Here is a 21,711-nt window from a genome sequence, read left to right as displayed (position 1 = left end):
GGAACAGTCTCGGGCCACCACTACTCCCCCTTCCCCCCCCCCCCCACCAACAGTGGGAGTTTGGGTATAGAGGGGGCAGGGGGTTGGGGCATGGGAGGAAGTGAGGGCTCCGGGCGGCGTTCACCTCAGGGAGCGGTGACATGTTCCTCCTTCAGCTCCTAGGCGGAGGTGCGGCCAGGCAGCTCCACACGCTGCCTCCGCCCACTTGTGGTGGCCCTGCAGCTCCCATTGGCCGCGGTTCCCAGTCAATGGGAGCTGCCAGCCCCACCAGCCCCTCCCCCCCAAGCACCTGTGGCGCCCCTGGGCCACCCCGCCACCCTACTCCAGAGCACCCAAGATTAGTCAGGGATATATAGTACAAGTCATGGGCCGTGAATTTTTGTTTACTGCCTGTGACCTGTCCATGACTTTTACTAAAAATACCCATGACTAAAACGTAGCCTTAGCTTTGAGTGGTTGCATTTTCATGAGTTCATTAACTGCTGCATTTTTTTGTCTGAACTGTACATAACACATGTATCCATTAGGAATTGATATGTGAGAGGCTTCTGGTTGGTTTGATACTGTTTTTATAGGTTCTTATGATCCCCATAACACTTGAGCACCTCTTAGCTTTCTAAAAACAGATATACCAATAAGAATTGTTTTTGTATATGTTCTCTTGTTCTTCCCTCTCTTTCTCCCCCCCACCCCCATTTTGCTTTTAAAGTGTTTTGTTTGATTAGTTGTTTGGAGGGTGGGTTACCTGTGTGTGTGAGTGTGTGGGAGGAGGGGTGTTTTTTTGTGTAGAAACAAAGGGAAAGCTGACTCAACGAAATGAGTGGAGAATGATTAGATAACTGAAGTCACTCTCTTAAAAGATTAAAAATAATCACAGACCTAAATCCAGCTCTTGTGAAAGTTTATCTTCTGTTTTAATGGACTTCATCCTTTAGTTTACAGCTTTCTGCTTTCAGAGCAAAGCGAATATAATGTATTGAAGATTGAGCCCTAGTCGTCAGGATTCTCTCCTCCCTAAATCCCCTTGAAATGGAGTTTATTTTCACCAAAGTCAAAACTGATATTTCCATAACACTGCAGTTCTTCTCTACAAAGTGAGAAATATATAAAACAGAGTAAAGAGAACATTTATAAAGTGGACATACAAAATAGAGTAGCAATGGAAGTGTTGAAAGCTTGAAGTGTGGTAACACGCTGTAAGTGGATTGGATGATAGGGAACTCTGTAGAACGGAGAAACAACTGAGCTACTACAATATTTTATAACTTAATTCATGAGTCATTAAGTACTGTGGCTAGTAATTCTGGTACTACAAAGACTGTTGGCTGTGTTCAACTGATTGGCCTTGACACTGAGAAAAGAGAGGAGAATCTGTTGTGCTCATCTAATGAAATACAGCATACTATCCTGTGCTAGTTTAGTATCAAAAGATGGTGATTCTTAATTATTTATATTACAGTTATGTCCAGAAACCTTCAGTTGGGATCAGGTCCACATTATGCTAAGCACTTACTGTAACAAAGAAGTGGAGAGTACAGAGGGGAAGGTGGCTGAGACTAACATTAGTTGGAAACACATGGTTACATAGATAAGTTATGTTTAGGACTAGATAGCTGCAAAGAAGTAACATTTTAATACTGTTATAAGATACAAATGAACAAATAGCTGGCAAATGTCCCTGTTGATGTCTGCCTATACATTACTTATTTTTATCACATGCATACAAGGCTTGAATGCATGCAGATGTTCTTAAAATGTTACCTTTTATACTAACTTTATGCCATCAGTTTCACTGTATCACTGTAGAAGGAGATCTGAAGGGGAGCAATTTACCTGCTTTTTAAAAAAATAATTGTTTGCCTAACTGTATTAGTTCTGAGAGGGGGAGAAATACCCCTCTCCCCCTAAATATACCCTATGCAGCATACAACTGCTTTTTGCTTATCTCAATCATTAGTTTGCCCTCTGTTTTAATTCCATTTAAAATCTCCAGAACAAAATCAACTTTATTAAAAATTACCTGCTTTCTAACCTTCATTCAAACCACTCATTGAGGTTTTAGGTTTGGGTAGATGGATACAATCTGAACTGAATCCTGAGCATCCAGCAGTGCAATTAATACAGAGAGCATTAACTGTTTATAAATGCTCTGTTCACAATGATTGGAACTGAATTGCCATCACACCCTTTTTTTTTTTTTTTTTTTTTTTTTTTTTTTTTAAGCTTAACAATACGCAACCCATGGCCCTGCAGTATTAGCTTCTCCCAGTACACTGATCCAACACTAATGTCATATACCTCAGTTGTTGCTGCTTGAATGATTTATCACTGTATGATCACAAACCTGTAAATAATGGTGATTAATCAATAGGAAAGAGTAAAATTGTCTTGGGAGAACCCAGAAAGTAATCAGAAATTGTAAGGACATCAATTCCTCAAAAATATTCATAAATATACATGACCACCTCATTTATAGAGGAGAAAACAAAAGGCATCTGATTGGTCTTTTTTTAAAGGAGGCTCCCAGACTCTTAATTCAAAAACTTACAAAAATCAATAGTACACCTCTGCCTCGATTATAACGCGACCCGATATAACACGAATTCGGATATAACGCGGTAAAGCAGTGCTCTGGGGGGCGGGGCTGCGCACTCCGGTGGATCAAAGCAAGATCAATATAACGTGGTAAGATTTTTTGGCTCCCGAGGACAGCATTATATCGAGGTAGAGGTGTAATAATTATCTTCATAAGGTGGGGTCTCTCCCTTTAATTTCAGTTGGAAATCAAACAGTGCCTAATGTTTGAGTGAGATACATCTGACTGACATTTATGATACCACACTCTTACTATACAGCGGTCAATAAACACATTTGGAAAGGCTCTACTAAATGATCCTTTCTCCAAGTTTCTTGGGAGTGAAAAGCTGAATTAATTAAAATAGTGACTACTCTTCAAACTACTGCATGTATTAAAAGTAGGGCTGTTGATTTAATTGCGATTAACTAAAAAAAAATTAATCGTGATTTTAAAAATTTATCGTGATTAATCAGTTTTAATCACACTGCTAAACAATAGAGTACTGATTGAAATTTATTACATATTTTTGGATGTTTTTCTACATTTTCAAATATATTTATTTCAATTACAACACAGAATACAAAGTGTACAGTGCTCACTTTATATTATTTTTTATTCCAAATATTTGCACTGTAAAAGTGATAAAAGAAATAGCATTTTTCAGTTCAGCTCATACAAGTACTGTAGTGCGATCTCTTTATCGTGAAAGTGCAACTTACAAATGTCCTACTTCTTGTTCAGCCAATCGCTAAAACAAACTAGTTTGTTTACATTTATGGAGATAATGCTGCCTTCACATGGCACTTTTGTAGACGGCATTGCAAGGTATTTACATGCCAGATATGCCTCTTCACACTTCAACCACATTCCAGAGGACATGCTTCCATGCTGATGACGCTCATTAAAAAAATTGTGTTAATGAAATTTGTGAATGAACTCCTTGGGGGAGAATTCTGTGTATCCTGATCTGTTTTACCAACAATTTGCCATATATTTCATGTTATAGCAGTCTCAGATGATGACCTAGCACATGTTGTTCATTTCAAGAACACTTTCACTGCAGATTTGACAAAATGCAAAGAAGGTACCAATGTGAGATTTCTAAAGATAGCTACAGCACTCGACCCAAGGTTTAAGAATCTGAAGTGCCTTCCAAAATCTGAGAGGGACTAAGTCTGGAGCATGCTTTCAGAAGTCTTAAAAGAGCAACACTCCGATGCGGAAACTACAGAACCTGAACCTTCCCCTCCCCCACAAAAAATCAACCTTCTGCTGATGGCATCTGACTCGGATGATGAAAATGAACATGCGTTGGGCCACACTGCTTTGGATCATTATTGAGCAGAACCCATCATCAGCATGGACGTATGTCCTCTGGAATAGTGGTTGAGGCATGAAGGGACATATGAATCTTTAGCGCATCCGGCACGTAAATATCTTGTGACACCAGCTACAACAGTGCCATGTGAACGCCTGTTCTCACTTTCAGGTGATGATATTGCCCGTAAATGTAAACAAACTTGTTTGTCTGAGTGATTGGCTGAACAAGAAGTAGGACTGAGTGGACTTGTAGGTTTTAAAGTTTTACATTGTTTTGCTTTTGAGTGCAGTTTTATTTATATATATATCTATATATATAGATATATATATATATTCATATATATATATAATTTTTTTTTACATAGTTCTACATTTTGTCATGAAAGTTGAACTTACAGGAGATTGCAATACCGTACTTTTTATTAGGTGAATTGGAAAATACTATTTCTTTTGTTTATCACTTTTACAGTGCAAATATTTGGAATAAAAATAATAATCTAAAGTGAGCACTGTATAATTGAAATAAATATATTTGAAAATGTAGAAAAACATTCAAAAACAATTAATAAATTTCATTTAGTATTCTGTTTAGCAGTGCAATTAAAACTGCAATTAATCGGGATTAATTTTTATAATCACAATTAATATTTTTGCGTTAATCGTATTAGTTAACTGCAATTAATTGACAGTCATTTCAATACCATCATATAGGTGTTCTTGTAAGTAAATACAAATCTTTGACTGGACTCACAAAGGGATTAACGAGGTGTGTCATACTTATGTAGAAGGTCATGCTATGTCGTTTATGGTCCTTTATGACAAATCTGTCAGGTAGTTAAATCGTTAAAACTGCTGCTGAAGTAACTTGCTTAAAAGAAAGTTTGTTTTCAAAGATACTGAGATATTGATACTGACAGTTTTTGTATATTAAGCCATTTCATATCAGGGTTCTGTAATCTGTTCTGACAACTTGATGTTGGGGGTCAAGGCACTGGAAACGTATGTAGTGGAATTGACAATTATCCCCCAGAAATAACAAGGATTATACATATTCTGCCATAAGAAAAATCTTCTCATTCGCAGGCCACCCTACAATTAAACTTTTATTTATATGTAGCTTTCTGGGTTCCTGTAAAGCAACTGGGTTCCTGTAAAGCAAATAATGAACTGTGATCTCTGCTGGAATGCTAAGCAGAGATCTGGAACTCTAGTATTCTTATTTCATAGTCCACAAGTAAGCAGATCTTGGTGGTTATGTGTTTGTTTAAATGAAGATTATTTATTATCTTTGAATGATTAATAAAATCGACAATCCTTAAATCTTCCTCCTCTTGATGAAACTTCCAATTACTCATTTAAGTGACCCCCAAACACTTTCTAAGGGCCCAATTCAATACCCAACTAGGTAGATACTTGTACCCTTATACAAATTTCAGTCAGATCTTGCTTTGGAACTAGCTGAGATCAAGTTTGTTTATTAGATGGGAGCAGTTTCTGAAGTAACAGATTTGACTCACTGGCTTTTTTTTTAGGGGATAGGATGTACCTGTATGTAGTTATATCACTAAGAAATGGTCCCACACAACAAGTGCTTTGATAATATTTGACTGAATGAATGGAGCTGAAAAGAGATACTTCAGTGAAGGTAAAACGGTATAATGTGAAGCTAGTGACTATTTCTGGTTAAAGTCAATAACTTGTTCCTTTATCTTTTCCCCAAGGAGTCGCAGCAGATGCTTGGAAGGTTGATTCCAGAAAAACAGTTACTCAATGACCAACTGAAACAAGTTCAGCAGAACAGTTTGCACAGTAAGTATATATAATATATATCCGGGGTGAAAGTAACTTAAGGGACTTACGGGTACACAGGGCCGGGGTCCTGGGTGGGGGGGCCTCAGGCAGAAGGGGCAGGGCTTTTAAATCCCAGGCCCTTTAAATCGCTGCCACTACCCTGGGGCTCCGACAGCAATTTAAAGGGCCTGGGGCTCCGGCTTTGGTAGCGGCAGCCAGGAGCCCCGGGCCCTTTAAATCACTTCTGGAGCACTATGGTAGCTGTAGGTGCAGCGGCGGCTGGGAGCCTCGGGGTTCTGGTGGTAATTTAAAGGGCCAGGGGCTCCGGCCACTGATGGGAGCCCCGGGCCCTTTAAATTGCTGCTGGATCCTGGGGCTCCCGGCCACCACTGCTACCCCAGGGCTCCGGCAGTGGGGCTCTGGCAGCGATTTAAAGGGCCAGGGGCTCTGGCTGCTGCCAGGAGCCCAGGGCCCTTTTAAATTGCCCACCTGGGGAAGCTGCCCCCTGCCAGTACAGTCGGTTGTGTACCGGCTCTTGCCAGTAGACCGGACCAGCTTACTTTTCCCTCCGTATATATCTATATCTATCTAAAAATAAGTTTGAGTCTGTTTGCGCAATATATAATTCGTATCACTAATAACTTTTTTATCTTGCAAGAGAAATGCTGAGAAACGGTTCAGTGTGTGACCTAAAGATGTCAGTGTAAGAAAATATCTCATTTGACAATATGTTTAAAAACAGGAGATTCTCTTCTTACTATCAAAAGAGCCTTAGAAGCCAAGGAACTAGTACGCCAGCAGCTTCGAGACCAACTAGATGAAGTAGAAAAAGAAACCAGATCAAAACTTCAGGAGATTGATATTTTCAATAATCAACTGAAGGTAACCTATGTTAATCCCTGTTTTCTAAATGTTTGGTTGGTCAGCTGCTAATTTGATCATGGGGAGAAACATTTTACTATGATGTGATTCGTTCAAAATTTTAATGTTAAGACCATTATCCAAAGCGACAGCATTCTGAAATATATTGTACTCTCCTCCTTTTTAAGAAAACAAAATTTGGATAAATTGGCATTACTGTACACTCTGAACAAGAGGTTCCAGATTAAATCTGAACCCATTTGTGAATAAATTCAAATGATCTGATCCCAGATCTATGATTACACTTGAAACAACTACCAACCTCTACCCTCCCCACCTGTAAACAGAGGTTCTGGAAATATGGTGTAATTACTACAGTATATACTCGTTCATAAGCCAAATATTTTTGGTAAAAAAAAAAAATGACGCATCAAAGAGCGGGGTTTGGCTTATAAACGGGTCTACACCAAAATTTGATGACTTTAAACTCTATGGAATCATTGAATTGAATATCTAATACATTGTCGTTTTGTTTACTTGGAGCATCTGCAGGCATGGAGCCCCTCAGCTCCCTGTGGCTGCGGTTCGCCATTCCCAGCCAATGGGAGCTATGGGGCCCGCAGCTCCCATTGGCTGGGAACGGCGAACCGCAGCCACAGGGAGCTGAGGGGCTCCATGCCTGCAGATGCTCCAAGTAAACAAAACATCCCAACCCACCAGTGGCTTACCCTGACTGGCCAGGAGTCAAAGTTTGCCAACCCCTGAAATATAGGGTTGGCTTATGAAAGGGTCATACAGTTTTTACTCTTTTTACCTAACCCTCTTGGAGGGTCGGCTTATAAACAAACGGACTAGTGAACGAGTATATATGGGTATTTCTGCAAGTTTACAGACCTTTCATTTTAAACATACCTGTAAAGTGACTTGACTTTGTTTTCTATGCAGAATTTTTCTGTCACGCTTGTTCCTGACTGTAGTTTGTTTTTCTTTTGTCTTTTCATACTTTCACTTCTTCTGTTTAGTCAGTTCATAGCTTGATTAGTCAGTTGTTGAGACTGTGCTTTATCTAATCACACAGTAAAAGTAGAGAAATGGCAACAGCTAGGAGAGGAAGAGCATCCTTCAAAGATAGTGTTTAAGACTTCTTCCTGACAGTTACGTTTTAAAAAAAAAAAAAAAAAAGGAAAATGATAACCTAATATGAAGGAACTTTTTATCTCACTGTTTCCATGGATATTTTTTTTAAAAACAGCATCCAGGAGAAGATACAGTATTTCCTGCAACATACAACTAATACATTGAACATTTTGTTTTTTATATTGCAACACGAGCAAAGGTTTTATAGCTATTCTGGTTTGAAATTAGATCTGATTAGGAGAATTGTCTTTATATTAGGTTAATTTGGCTACAGATATGAATTGCATATCTTTTCTGTGAATATATCCTAAAATAATGTGGATAAATTAGATTTCTAATTCACTTTATTCTTGAAAAGGAGACCACACTAATCACCTGTCTGTCAGTAGTTGATAAAACACTATGTTTTGAGAGATAAGGTAAACTGAATAATTTAACAAAAGCATTTAGTGTGCCTTTTCACTACTGAGACCATAGATCAAGTCTTATCTGAAGTTCTAACATGTTTAAGATTACTGCTCCTCTCTTTAACAACAGAGTATAAGATTGTGGCATGTCCTGGAGGTGCCGAAGACTGAGTTGCCTTGTTACTCCCTCCCACACCTCCAGCAAGAGACAAACTTGCTGGTGCTTAACTGTGCATCAGCTCCTTGACAACACCAATCCGTAAGCCAAACAAACAATCCCCTCAGGCCAATGCCAGCCCTTGATTTGCTTTACAGGTTAACGATAGGTTTATCCCAGTCACCAAGCTCCTTTGTAGCATTCCCCTGTGATATCTGGACCCTGTCACCAGCTACTCACAGAAATACCAGTTTTGCTATCACCAAGGGGATGGTGTAAACGCCAGCTTCTTTTATTCAGCTGAGGATCAGCCACTGTATAACATCACAGCACTGAGATACATTTATAGTGAAAACAATCATAAGTTTGTTATCAAAGGGAAGATTTAAGAGAGTAAGGATAATGGAAACAGGTTATATATAAAGCAAAATCAATATATAGTTTCTAGAGACTACACTTAACTTTAACAGGCTATCCATCAGTCTAAAAGCAGTCTTCGAAGCGTTTCCAACCAAGGCTGTTTGGGATCCCATTTTCATTAATATAATCACACTGCCCCGATTACTTCAAGTGCAGGAAAAAGGGGTATCCTGTTGCCTCCTTATATTCCCCAAAGTAATTGTTTGTTTCCTGAGTCAAGATGACCCCTGTGGCTTATTCCCTGGTGTGTTGATTAAATGTTAACTTCACTTCCTCCTGTTGAGTTTGTATGCAAATAGGGCTTTCATTGTGCTGGCCTACAATGCTTAATTTACATGTGAACGGAGGCAGACAGGTGAATATACATCCTTTGTCAGAAACCTGTATGTCAAATCTGCATTGATTCAAACGTTAGGCACTGTGTGTGTGTGTGTGTGTGTGTGTGTGTGTGTGTGTGTGTGTAATTTTATATATATAAATGTTTTACATGGTATTTGTACCTACCTTTCACAACAATATTAGTGAACAGTATTCCCCAGCTTTTACTGAAGACCTCACATGACCTTCTTTGTGGATAAATACTATGAAAGCAATGTGTAGCGTAGTGTAGGTGTAGTGAGCTTGTCAGGCCTGTTAAGCGTTGCTGTTACAGAACAGTGAATCTTTTGCCAGTTGGCATTGAGGGGTTCTTAAGGTCACAACTGTAGGTCGCACTTTCATTGCATATATTTTATAGTATTTTATATTCCCTGATAAGAGAAGGCCTGTGGTAGCCAGAGTAGTGGCTAAATTATCTGAATTACTATAATTGTTTCCTTGTGTCTTAATGGTATACACAATCATGTAACCATGAGGTAGATGAAGACTGGTGGTTTGGCTGGCAGTTCTCTCAATCCTCCTAAAAGTCTTACTTAATAAAGGTCCTTCTATTAAATTTCTCATTATGGCTGAGGCTCTTCAGTCGCTTATTCCTTCAAGTCAAAAACTCATGAGTGGACACACAATGAATGGGTTTTTTAAGCTCTTTGGAATATAATGACAGGTTTCAGAGTGGTAGCCGTGTTAGTCTGTATCAGCAAAAAGAATGAGGAGTCCTTGTGGCACCTTAGAGACTAACAAATCTATTTGGGCATAAGCTTTCGTTGGCTAAAACCCACTTCATCGGATGCATGCAGTGGAAAATACAGTAGGAAGATATATATATACACATATAGTTGGTATGGCAACACCCATTTTTTTTTCATGTTCTGTGTGTGTATATATATCTTCCTACTGTATTTTCCGCTGCATGCATCCGATGAAGTGGGTTTTAGCCCACGAAAGCTTATGCCCAAATAAATTTGTTAGTCTCTAAGGTGCCACAAGTACTCCTCATTCTTTTTGGAATACAATGTCACTCAGAGTTGGGTTTTCAAAAGCAGTATCTTAGGGCTTCCTTACTGAATACCTGAAAATCTTCAGGTTGTTGGGACTGCATGGTTGAGGCAACTGGTAAAAAAAAACAAAAAAAAAAAAAAAAATAGAATGGAGAGTCTCTAACTTGTAGATCACCAGTTTGAATTTGGTCCAGGTCCATAATATATGAAATGAGTTGGCTGTCTTAGGCAGTCTCCTAGTACAGTGGTTCCGAACCTTTCCAGACTACTGTACCCCTTTCAGGAATCTGATTTGTCTTGTGTACTGCCAGGTTTCACCTCACTTAAAAACTACTTGCTTACAAAATCAGACCTAAAAATACAAAAGTGTCACAGCCCACTATTATTGAAAAACTGCTTGCTTTTTCGTTTTTACCATATAATTATAAAATACATCAATTGGAATATAAATATTGTACTTGCATATCTGTGTGATACTTGAGCCTGTTTTGCACTTGTTAGCCTTGTCTGAAGCCTGAGCCCCAGGCAGCAGACCTGAAGCATGTAATTTAGCTTTGTGGGACTCCTGTGGCTTGGGGCCCCAGGAAATTGCCCTGCTTGTCACCTCTTAATGATGGCCCCATACTTGCAATCCCCCTAACCTGTCCGGTGATCCTGCTGGGGGCTGCAACCCCTAGATTGAGACACACTGATATAGATGAGTTGAGTACTTCCTGGAAGACCTATGCATACGCCCGGGGGTATGCATACCCCTGGTTGAGAACCACTGTCCTAGTGCCCGTTCATTACTTTTAGATCAGATTTGAAGCGCATTATCAAGAAAGACTGACAGTAGCTAATGCTATATATTATTTTGGGGAGTGTGTGATGGAATAAGAATAATGAAGTCAGTGGGAGCTGCTATATGTGTAGCATGGTTGAAAATCAGGCCACTTATTTGATGTCTCAATATGGGTTTGGGAGCCTAACTTTAGGTACCTCGTTTTGAAAATCTTGGCCTGTATATTATATCTAGTTTAAATATATGTTTGAGTATGATATAGGCCTACCTGGATCCACTCTTTTACATAGAAATGTAAAATAGTTCTGGGTTAAGGAAGGCTTATTATGTTACTCTTTTTATGTAATACAGTTTGTGCATATATGTTATTTATATACAAACCCTGACTTTTACAAAGGCCACAATCATTTAGAAACCCTGTAAGATTGATCAGTTTAAAAAAAAAAAAATCATTGTAAATACAATTCTTGGCTGCAAAGATCAGATATTAATTTCAGATAACGCTGGAGATTCACATATTTAGCATGTATGTTAATATACATACAAGAGGTGAAAGCCAGTAAATTAGTGTAGCCAACTGATTTAAAAATAGGTTTCAGTTACTGATATATTACTCTTAATGCCAGAAAAAATGTGGCACACAACTGAAGCCATGTTCTTGGAAAAAAGTCTTATTTTGTGTAATATTCCAGTTGTTTTCAGTCCCTGTCTAGTCAATGTGTACTGGACAAGTGTTACATATGAATGACTGTTTACATTTGAGCATTTCTTTCTTCCAGTCAGTGGCAATGGAAGATGCAATGCTGCAGTGCCTGGCAGTTCTCCTGGGCTGCGTCAACCACTTAGACTTCTTTCTAAAGGTCTCCATGTCCTAGACAGGCAGTATTCATCCATCTCAATCTAAGAGTGATGAACCACCTCCAGTTATGTGCTTTGCTTTGCTTTCCCATAAACAGATGAGTGTGCGGTGTTTAAGTTAGTATTTAATAAGAGGTGCTAGAACAAAATCTTAATCAAAAGTTTAGATCCAAATTTGAATTTCGATCTAATCTTTACTTATTGCCTAGATGAAAGTAGTATTTCTTGTGTCCCTTCACTTACAACCAGGACAGGGTACTAGTAGTTATATTTTTCTTTTGAGTATAACATTTAAAACAATGAATCTCCTTGTTTTGACCATTGTGTTAAGAAACTTTAAAGAGAAACACTTATGCTGCATCATACATATTCTATTCATATAGAGCACTGCATTTTGTGATGCTGGGTATTCTACGAGAGGCTGTTAAAAAATTCATCTTCATTAGAGGATACAGTTTTTCCCTGGCTGCTGATATGGGGCATAAGGGAGTGGGAGTGTTGCTGTCGAGGATAGCACAGCTGCTTCAGGAGTGATGATGCTTCGTGGGGTGGGGTGGGAGAGCCCCTCAGTGAGTAGTGAGACTAGAGGAGCGGTGGGCAACCTGCGGCCCGTGCTGCTTCCCGCAGCTCCCATTGGCCAGGAACGGTGAACTGCGGCCACTGGGAGCTGCAGGCGGCTGTGCCTCCAGACGGTCAACGTAAACAAACTGTCTCGCGGACTACTGGCGGGCCACATGTGGCCTGCGGGCTGCACGTTGCCCACCACCAGACTAGAGGTTGCCTTCCGCTTGGATCTAGAGGGCTGGGATGCTCCACCCCTGTCTGCTCCACATGCCCCCGATCCTTTCCCCTCAAGGGCAAGATTTGGTGGAAGCTCCACAGGATAATCCTTGGAAGTTTCCTGGGCATCCTCTTGCCTCTCTGTGGGAAGGCAAGATTTGGTCCTAAGACAATAAATGCAATAGTTTAAGGTTTTCATAGCAACTTTACTTGCCCACATTATGTACTTACTGTCCTACATACACTTAATAACCTTCCTAGTTTTCAAAAATACTGTGTGGGTGTCTTAATAGTATCATCAGAATCTTTGCTATTACACTTCTTGACTGTTTAGATTTGCAACTTTGACAGTGCTCTCTAACTTTTCAAAATATTTATGTATATCTGTGGTTTAGTTGCTTATTTTTAAACAGTGTCTACTTGCACCTTTTGGATAACACATTGGTAATCTTGCAAACACCACAAATGGTGGATAAAATATGAACTCCTAAAGTTATGAATATCTCAACAAATGTATAGCGTTCTAACTTACGACTTGCAGTTACCTATCTTTTTATAAAGAGCAGGTACTGGACTGTGTGTTTTTTTAACTGAATATTTAGCAGAGTTTCATTCAGCTGTCCTGTTGAAATGTAGTGGTAGTTTGTTTAGTTGGTATCTTATATAGTACTGTGGGGATGCTGATTTTTTTTATTTTTAAATGTCATGCCAAGCAAGACAGTACAGTAAATAAAATGTAAATCTTGATAATTTAATTCCCATTTTATTATAGCTGATGCAAGAGAGCTATTTATTGCAAATAAGTCCTTTTCTTAATTACAGTTTTACTTTCAGATAACAGTTGGAAATTACCATTTGCTATTGGATACCCAATTTTATTGGGTATGTTGCTTGTTAGGGTTGCTTACGTACCTCATATTCAAAATCTTTTGCTCAGCAAAATATAGAACTAGTATGCCAATTTGTTGAGGAAAAGAAAATGGTGAACTTAAATGCCTTTAAACATTTTTTACATTTTTAAAAACTGGAGATTCTACATAACTAAATATATAGCTATAAATAAGATAAAAATTATTTTTTTATTTAGAAGAGTGAACGGAAATTATTTACCTGTTTGGACCAGATATCAAACACTAGGGCAGGGGTCGGCAACCTCTGGCATGCGGCTCGCCAGGATAAGCACCCTGGCGGGCCGTGCCGGTTTGTTTACCTGCCGTGTCGGCAGGTTCGGCCGATTGCGGCTCCCACTGGCCGCGGTTCGCCGTCCCAGGCTAATGGGGGCTGTGGGAAACGGCACGGGCCGACCCCTGCACTAGGGGCTCTATTTTTCCCGTAGCAGTTACTGACCTTGCTGACACCTACTCAGATTCTTCAAACTGGAATGGAAACATCACTCTTCTAGTGAAAGCACCCAACTCTGGTCTTAGCGGATGAAGGTGGCAATGGTTTTCAACTCTTGTTATAAAACATGCTTAGTTATAAAATAAGCTTAGTTGTAAAGTAAGCCTACATATGTGTGTTTAAAAAAAAAAAAATGTACAGTAGAACCTCAGAATTATGAACATCAGAGTTATGAACTGACCGGTCAACCACACACCTCATTTGGAACCGGAAGTACACAAGCAGGCAGCAGCAGCGACGACAAAAATACAGTACAGTAATGTGTTAAATGTAAACCACGAAAAAAATATAGGGGACTTTTTTTAAAAAGATTTGACATGGTAAGGGAATTGTTTCTGTACTTGTTTTAATTAAATTAAGATGGTTAAAAGCAGCATTTTTCTTCTGCATAGTAGAGTTTCAAAGCTGTTTAAAGTCAATGTTCAGTGGTAAACTTTTGAAAGAACAGCCATGTTTTGTTCAGAGTTATGAACATTTCAGAGTTACAAACAACCTCCATTTCCCAGGTGTTTGTAACTCTGAGGTTCTACAGTTTGCAATCCTGCAATTTTGGTGCAATCAGAGCTCCAACTGAAGTGAATGGGAGTTCAGTGGAAACAGTTCCTGCAAGATCAGGTCTGTACTCCTTTATGGATTTCATAACTTGGTGAACTTTTAAAAATAAATAACTGAATAGAAACTCTCTCTAAATTAGAGTAGAACTCTTTCTGAAGTCTGTGGATGGCTAAATAGCTCTCATTCTGTTTTAAATGTCCTGTTAAAATAAATTAGCCTTAGTGCAAATAGTTGGGCTTTATCTTCTTTAATTATTTTTTTTGTTCTTGTGTGTTTTTAAAGTTTGACCTTAATGCTCCAAGGATTTTAGTTCCGCTTCTTGGCCTAGTGACTTAGTCCTGTTTTTTAACTACTTAAGATCAAAGAACAGAATTGTTGCATCTTGCAAATGACACTTGCTACTGTTTATCACAATCTAAGTTATTTGGATACCTCTTTTAAAATCTAGCCCAGCCTGCTCTGCTGTGTGATTGCAGTTAAGGATTAATGTATATACTTGTTTCAGTGACATACAGGTGTTTTCAGTCAAAAACCATTCTTTGCAGACTTTAAAAGGGAGTGGAAAATTAATGAACGACTATCACATTTATTTAAGTGTTTTTAAACTGTAGGTGAGAAGTCACTAATGATATTGCAAAGTAACCTGCTCATTTTCTTTTCCATTGCTGCTTGCCGAATCACTTCTGACTTGTCAGCGTTCAGCTCTCATTTTTGCTGCTTTTATACACTTTCCAGTTCTGTTAAAATGCAAGGTCCAAATGTGAGAAAATTAAACACCTTACATGAAAGCTTTATTTGGAAAAAACTTTGTTAAATTCTGACAAAAGCAAAGATTAAGTGGCCCAGTATATGAATAATACCTGGGAGAGCACATGTTTCAGTCCTAAGTGATAAAGGATAAACCTGTAAGTGTATAAGAAATATAAACCTGTCTGGTCTGGTGCAAGTTTCAATATGTTTCACTAAGACATGGAAAATATTAGTGTGTATATATATATAAAGTTCAGAGTTCCCTGCCATAGAAGCTGAATAGTTTATGCTTATTTTTATATACGTGAAGACTACAGTAGATTTTTCTTCATAAACTGGAAGTGGTTATTTAAAGATGTGCGACTAATTTTCAAGGGTAGAGACAATTCTCAAATGTTTTGGATAAAGACATTCCCAGTTTGTACAGCTAGCTAGTTAAAGAAACACTGACAAGACAATCAGACCCCAAAGTTAGGTGGTGGTGTACAAAGATGGTCATAATATAATTTCTGTTCATGTTAGTGCTGACATTTTATTATTTTAAACACGCTGCATTCATTCATCGCTACCCAAACAATTCAAGCAGTTCTTTTCACCCAAATCATCAAATTTGTGCAAATTAATATTCCTCTTTCTAGGCTTGAAAGGATTAGATCTTATTGGTAAATGTTGATTTCACCGTACGCACACTAACCACTGAAATAAATATTTCCATTGATGATCACAATTTACAGATGGGTAAAGAAAGAAAAATGCTGCTTGGGAGTTTGAGTTTAAAGTAAGGGAATTTACTTTTATCAGCGTCACATGTCAAAATATACAATTTGTGTTTTAACAGTTATAAAGCTTTAACTTTTTGAATCTGTGTCTACTGTCATTAAAAATTGTTTGACCTCCCCATAATTTCCCTCAAGTGGGAAAATTTAAATTGATAAAAATTAAAAAAAACCTTAAAAATAAATGTCAGTGTTATCAGTCAAAATGATTTTAAAACAAAAATAAAAATCTAATTCTGCCAAGCCTATCTGTTTCAGTGCCTGAATTCAGCTCTGAAGACGCTGCTGAAAATATTCCATTTCTTGGAGAGAAAATAATCTTGAAAATGCTTCAGCAGTTCATATGGCAATGATATACCTATCAATTTCAAACTGAAACATATACAGTGGAAAATAGTTGCCAATATTTGTAAGAACAATTCAGAAGTTAATTTTTAAAAAATTGTCATGAGTAGGTAAGAAATCTGACAAATTTATATAACAAAGCTGCTAATAACTTATTAATAAAAATAAGGCCACCATCAAGATAAAGATTATTTATTTATGAAGAAAATTCTTTAGCCATTTACAGCAGTATTTAAGAAACAAGTCAGTCTCTTTGAACTCTTTATCACCTTTGGGAATATGACTAAAAGTGGAGAGAGAATAAATGTTTGGAAAGCTCTGTGAGCCGTACTTTAGATAACTGCCAGATAAACTGTAAATATTAAAAGCCTGAGCAGAGACTTCCAGCTTTTTGTGAAGAAGTGTTCTTGCTGCCTGATTCACTTTTTAAATCAGTATGTTGATTATGAATGAAGTAAATAACAGTTCTCTATATATATTCAATAATGACCATTCTAATATGGCATTTTACACATTTGTGGCCCTACATATCAGAGACAAAATTTCATGTTTATACAACCTCACTTATATAACTGTATTGAGACAAGGTTCTGTAACTTAATGAAAAATACAATTACTATAGCAAGGAATGGAGACTAAAGAATCTATGGTGTAGACAATAAAATGTCAGCATTATCACTTTGAGGGCTAAATCATGGCAACATGTAAAAATGTATGACCTGTTGCCAGTTACTTGATTTTCAAAAATTTGGGTAATATTTAAGAAGGTTCTGGGTCCTTAACAATGAGAAATGTGGAGCCATTTGTTGTGATAGTGATATGTAGTACATTATTACATGCAATATATTTATTGATTGCTGTAGGAGCTGAGAGAGATACATAACAAGCAGCAGCTTCAGAAGCAAAAGAACTTAGAAGTTGAGAGGTTGAAACAGAAGGAGCAAGAGAGAAAGACGGTAGAACTGGAAAAGCAAAAAGAAACCCAAAGGTAATAGTTTTAGTTTATGCTTAATACAAAATTTATTTAGAGCCATAGGTGTGCATAGTGTTTCACATACAAGTAAAATAAACTTTCAGTTCCTAAGAATTTAATCTAAACTCAGTTATTTACTGAGCATCATCAGTATGTTGGCAGCTCTATGAAACAGGGAGAAAACTCAGGTCCTTAGCCAAGATTTTTGTTTCAGCCCAAAAGGAGACTGCACTTGAAAGGGGGAAAGCCTTGCATCATTGAATCCAAAGCCTAGTGTGGAGACAAACACTTATGTATGTACAACCACACCCTTGCTTTTGGTTCTTCCTTGAATTCTGAACCAGCAGGAATATATGGAGATGAGAATTTGGCAAAGAAACTAGGATGCTTGGTATGCTTTTTGTGTGTGTGTGTGTGTGTGTGTGTGTGTGTTTGTTTAACAGAAATGCTTCTCCAGTGCACAGATTTTTTTTTTTTTAAATGACCATGCTGTTTGGGAGTCTAGGGAAAAATCAAAAAGGTTTGATATGCTTCTATGCATTGAATTTTTCGGATGTGTGTAATACAAAATGTGTAAGTTACAACAAGAATTAAATACTGAACAAGAAATATTTTTGTTTTAAGAATCATTTTTTCCATATATATGGTATGAAGACTAGCTGGTAGCTTTCTTCCATAAGGGAGAAGTTTCATTAAAACACAGTAGAAAATTTTAATATGATACAGCTGTTGTAGCTGTTTGGATTTTGTTTTCAACATTCTTTTGAAACCAATCACACACACAATGTGGGAGTATTAAATCCTTGATCTAAACAAAAGCTCTTGGTCAGGTGGTTAGAACAAAGGACTGGGAGCTGGCTAGAAAGGCCTTAAATTGTAATCTGGGCCATCAGACTGTCTGAGCATCCTGGGGCAAGTCACGTAACTATGTTCCTTCTTCCCCACTCAAACCAATTTGAAAAATTCGGTGAAAAACAAGATCTCACTGAAAACCGTATTTGCGAACAAAAGGCTTATGAAAAAATAGTTAAAATTGAAAGTGTGTTAATGGAGTCCAGTTAAAAGCCTCACATTATTTACATAATGTTCTACATCTCTTTAAAAATCTCTAACATTAGTAATAGAGCTGGTTGAAATTTTTCCAACAGAAGAGCTGGGACCAGAAAATGTTGAAAAATTCCATGTTGGTTCTTCTGAATTTTTTTTTTTTTTTTAAATGTCCCTCCCAAGAAAATATTGCATATCCAACTTTTTCTGATTCAGAAAGAAACATTTTTTGGAAATGCAAAATTTCCCAGAAGATGGAAATTTTAGGCCCCATGCAGTTCTAATGGGTATGTCTGGAGGCAAACAGTTTAGGCTTCCATCTGATTCCCCACAGTTACATAATCATTAATCATTCGCTTGCACCACCTGGCTTTTCCCACCACCAACCTTAACGTTGCCCCCTAAAGTTTTCAAAAAAGTCAAAATAACAAGTAAATAGAAAATGACTGATTCGTCTCTTGGATAATATTTTAAACCTCCCAGTTTAATCTCCTGCTGCTTTTCAATGGAAGAGAAAAGATGACAACAATATACAAGTGAGAGAAGAGAATGGCATGTAAATAGATAGAATGGGCTAGAGACTAGGTGACAAAAGTAAATAAATGGGAGAAAGAAATAAGCTACGAGAGACATCTACACACCATAGGGCAGTGGGGGTGTTCGCTGCTTTTATTGTAGTTAGCTGGAGACAGCCTACATCTTTGTACTGTTGTGGGAAAGGGATGGGGTTTTGAGTAGTTTGTTAAATTGCAGTTTACTCTGCATTTATACTTAAATCAGAGAAAGAATAACTTAAAATGCATCAGCATGTGCACCTAACCTTTGGATGAATGAGGGCCTAGCAGCCACAACCCCAAGTTTATATTAACTTGTTTTGACTTTATTTGAAATGATGACAACTATGCACTGAGCATAGCACAAATAACTCAGTTCTGTTTCTTTGGCAGAGGAGTCTGGGACAGTACCTGCAAGGTGAGAGGGTCCCAGAGCTTGGGAACTCAGAGGTCTACACAGCAATGGAACAGCCCTGCAGCCTGAGCCCTGTGAGCCCGAGTCAGCTGGCATGGGCCAGTCACGGGTTTTTCTTTGCTGTGTGGACATAGCCTTAGGGGATTGTGCAGGAGAAGAAAAGTATTTGAGTAATATGACCAGAACTGGCCGTAGCTTTTGGGACAAGAACTTTCCTAAAGTGCAGACATGGTGTTGGAGAGAAAAGAGAAAATAGCTAAGGTCTGTTTCCACTTGTTAATTCCTGATTTAAGGGCCAAATCCCAGAGTAACCAGGCTGCGCGCTAGAAAAATCTGTGAGGATAGGGTAACAGTAGAATCATTTTTCCATAGGCAACAGAGCTCCAACAGCTCCTATGCTTCTATGCAAGGTCTATGTCTGTGTCAAACTCTCTTGCATGTTTGAGAAGATGCTTCCTGCAGCCAATCTCTTCATATCCCTTTCGCCTTGTCTTTCCACATGGAGCAGAAGTGCATTGGTTCTGCTAACAGTTAGACCTTTAATGCCCACCGGGGGGGTGAATCATGCAGCTCCTCTATAAAGCCATTATCCTCTGCAGGTCCCGTCCCCATCAGTTATATCAAACTTGATTTTGAGTGGTGAGTGTTAACCACTGTACTAAAAACCATAATTTAAAAACTCAACTTTCCAGCTAAAGCAGTATTTACTATCCATGATTACAATACAAGCCATATAGAACCCTCTTTGAACAAATTAAGCACACTTAACACCATTAAATGCTGCATCATAGTGTCTAGAGAAGATTTCCCCTGAATGTTTTTATATAGTGCAGTCTAATAGTATTACAACAAGACTTCTGAATAATAGACTCTAAATGTATTGCAAGAGCACTCACTAATGAAGACACACAGACTAATGTTTGAAACAAATGGCTGAAAGGGCTGCAGCTTTACTATGTGAAGTTAAATGACATAACCGGAAGTCAGAAAGCCCTGGCAGTATTTGTAAGCTGGAGAAACAGTATTCCTTTTACTATCATTGGCCTTGCACCTAACTCCTAACAATGTATTGGTGCTGGTAATACATAACTCTTCTGCTATCCCAAGCAGTCTAATACTACTGCCAGTATTGAGGACTAAACACAGCCTGCTGTTGTGCTGAGTTAGGGTTACCATTCGTCCGGATTCTGCCGGACATGTCCGGCTTTTTTGAGTTAAAAATAGCGTCCGGGGGGAATTTGTAAATGTCCGGATTTTCCCCCCTATGCAGCCGGCAGCCTGACAGGGCAGCCGGCCGGATCGTGCCACTCGCACGGGGCTCTGACAGCCAGAGCCCCTCCTCCACTTCCCCCTCCTCTCCCCTGCAACTTGAGACCACTCCCCTCCTCTCTCTCTCTCCCTCCCTCCCCCTCCCTGCATTCGCAGATTGCCGGGGCCGTTTGCCTCGGGCCTCCGGCAGTCTGGCGCTCCTCCCCCTGCTCCCCCCTCCCCTGCTGCCGAGCGCGCTGCTCTGCAGCACTCTGTTTTGAGCGGCATGGTAAGGGGGCCAGGGGGTCGGAGAAGGGGCAGGGAGGTTCTGGAGGGGGCAGTCAAGAGACAGGGAGCAGGGTTGGATGGGTTGGGAGTTCGGGGGGGCTGTCTGGGGGTTGGGGGTGTAAGGTTTTGGGCAGTCAGGGTACAGGTAGGGGGTAGGATCCTAGGGGGGCAGTTAGGGTGGGGGGGTCTCAGGAGGGGGCAGTTAGGGGACAAGGAACAGGGAGGCTTAGGTAGGGGGTGGGGTTCTGGAGGGCAGTTAGGAGCAGGGGTCCCAGGAGGGGGCAGTCAGGGGACAGGGAGCAGAGGGGTTTAGATGGGTCTGGAGTTCGGGGGGGGGCGGGCTGTCAGAGGGTGGGGAGTGGTTGGATGAGGCGTGGGAGTCCCTGGTGTCTGTCTGGGGGTGGGGGTGTGGATAAGGGTTGGGGCAGTCGGGGACAGGTAGGGGGTAGGGTCCTAGGGGGCCAGTTAGGATGGGGGGAGGGTCTCAGGAGGGGGCAGTCAGGGGACAGGTAGGGGATAGGGTCCTAGGGGGCCAGTTAGGATGAGGGGAAGGTCTCAGAAGGGGGCAGTCAGAGGACAAGGAGCAGGGAGGCTTAGGTAGGGGGTGGAGTCCTGGGGGGCAGTTAGGGGCAGGGGTCCCAGGAGGGGGCAGTCAAGGAGTGGGAGGGAGGGTTGGGGGTTCTGAGGGGGGCGGGAAGTGGGAGGGAGTGGAAGGGGCAGGGGCGGGGCTAGGGCAGGACAGGGGCGGGGCTCCTCACGTCCTCTTTTTTGATTGTTGAAATATGGTAACCCTAGCTGAGTAGCTTCATACCTTGCACAGAAAGATAAAATATTCTTGTTGGACTCAAGTTGTATCAGCATGTGATGGTGGCTATGCTTGTTAGGCATCAACC

At 39.6% G+C, this 21,711-nt stretch overlaps 1 protein-coding gene across 1 annotated transcript in view; it reads left to right on the top strand.

The window, feature by feature from the left end:
- LOC113406437 (intersectin-1-like) overlaps positions 1-21,711 on the top strand; it is a 198,772-nt gene that overhangs the window by 90,031 nt on the left and 87,030 nt on the right. Inside the window, exons 15-17 of the mRNA XM_026651320.2 lie at positions 5,620-5,707; positions 6,432-6,571; positions 17,157-17,281. Of these exons, the coding sequence (XP_026507105.1) occupies positions 5,620-5,707; positions 6,432-6,571; positions 17,157-17,281 (353 nt within the window). The remainder of the gene's footprint in view (positions 1-5,619; positions 5,708-6,431; positions 6,572-17,156; positions 17,282-21,711) is intronic.

This window comes from Terrapene carolina, unplaced genomic scaffold (genome assembly GCF_002925995.2).
Source record: "Terrapene carolina triunguis isolate 2854851 unplaced genomic scaffold, T_m_triunguis-2.0 Scaffold30, whole genome shotgun sequence".
Classification (NCBI taxonomy): Eukaryota; Metazoa; Chordata; order Testudines; family Emydidae; genus Terrapene; species Terrapene triunguis.
Note: the sequence above shows the minus strand (reverse complement) of the source record. Positions and strands in the feature narration are given on the sequence as shown.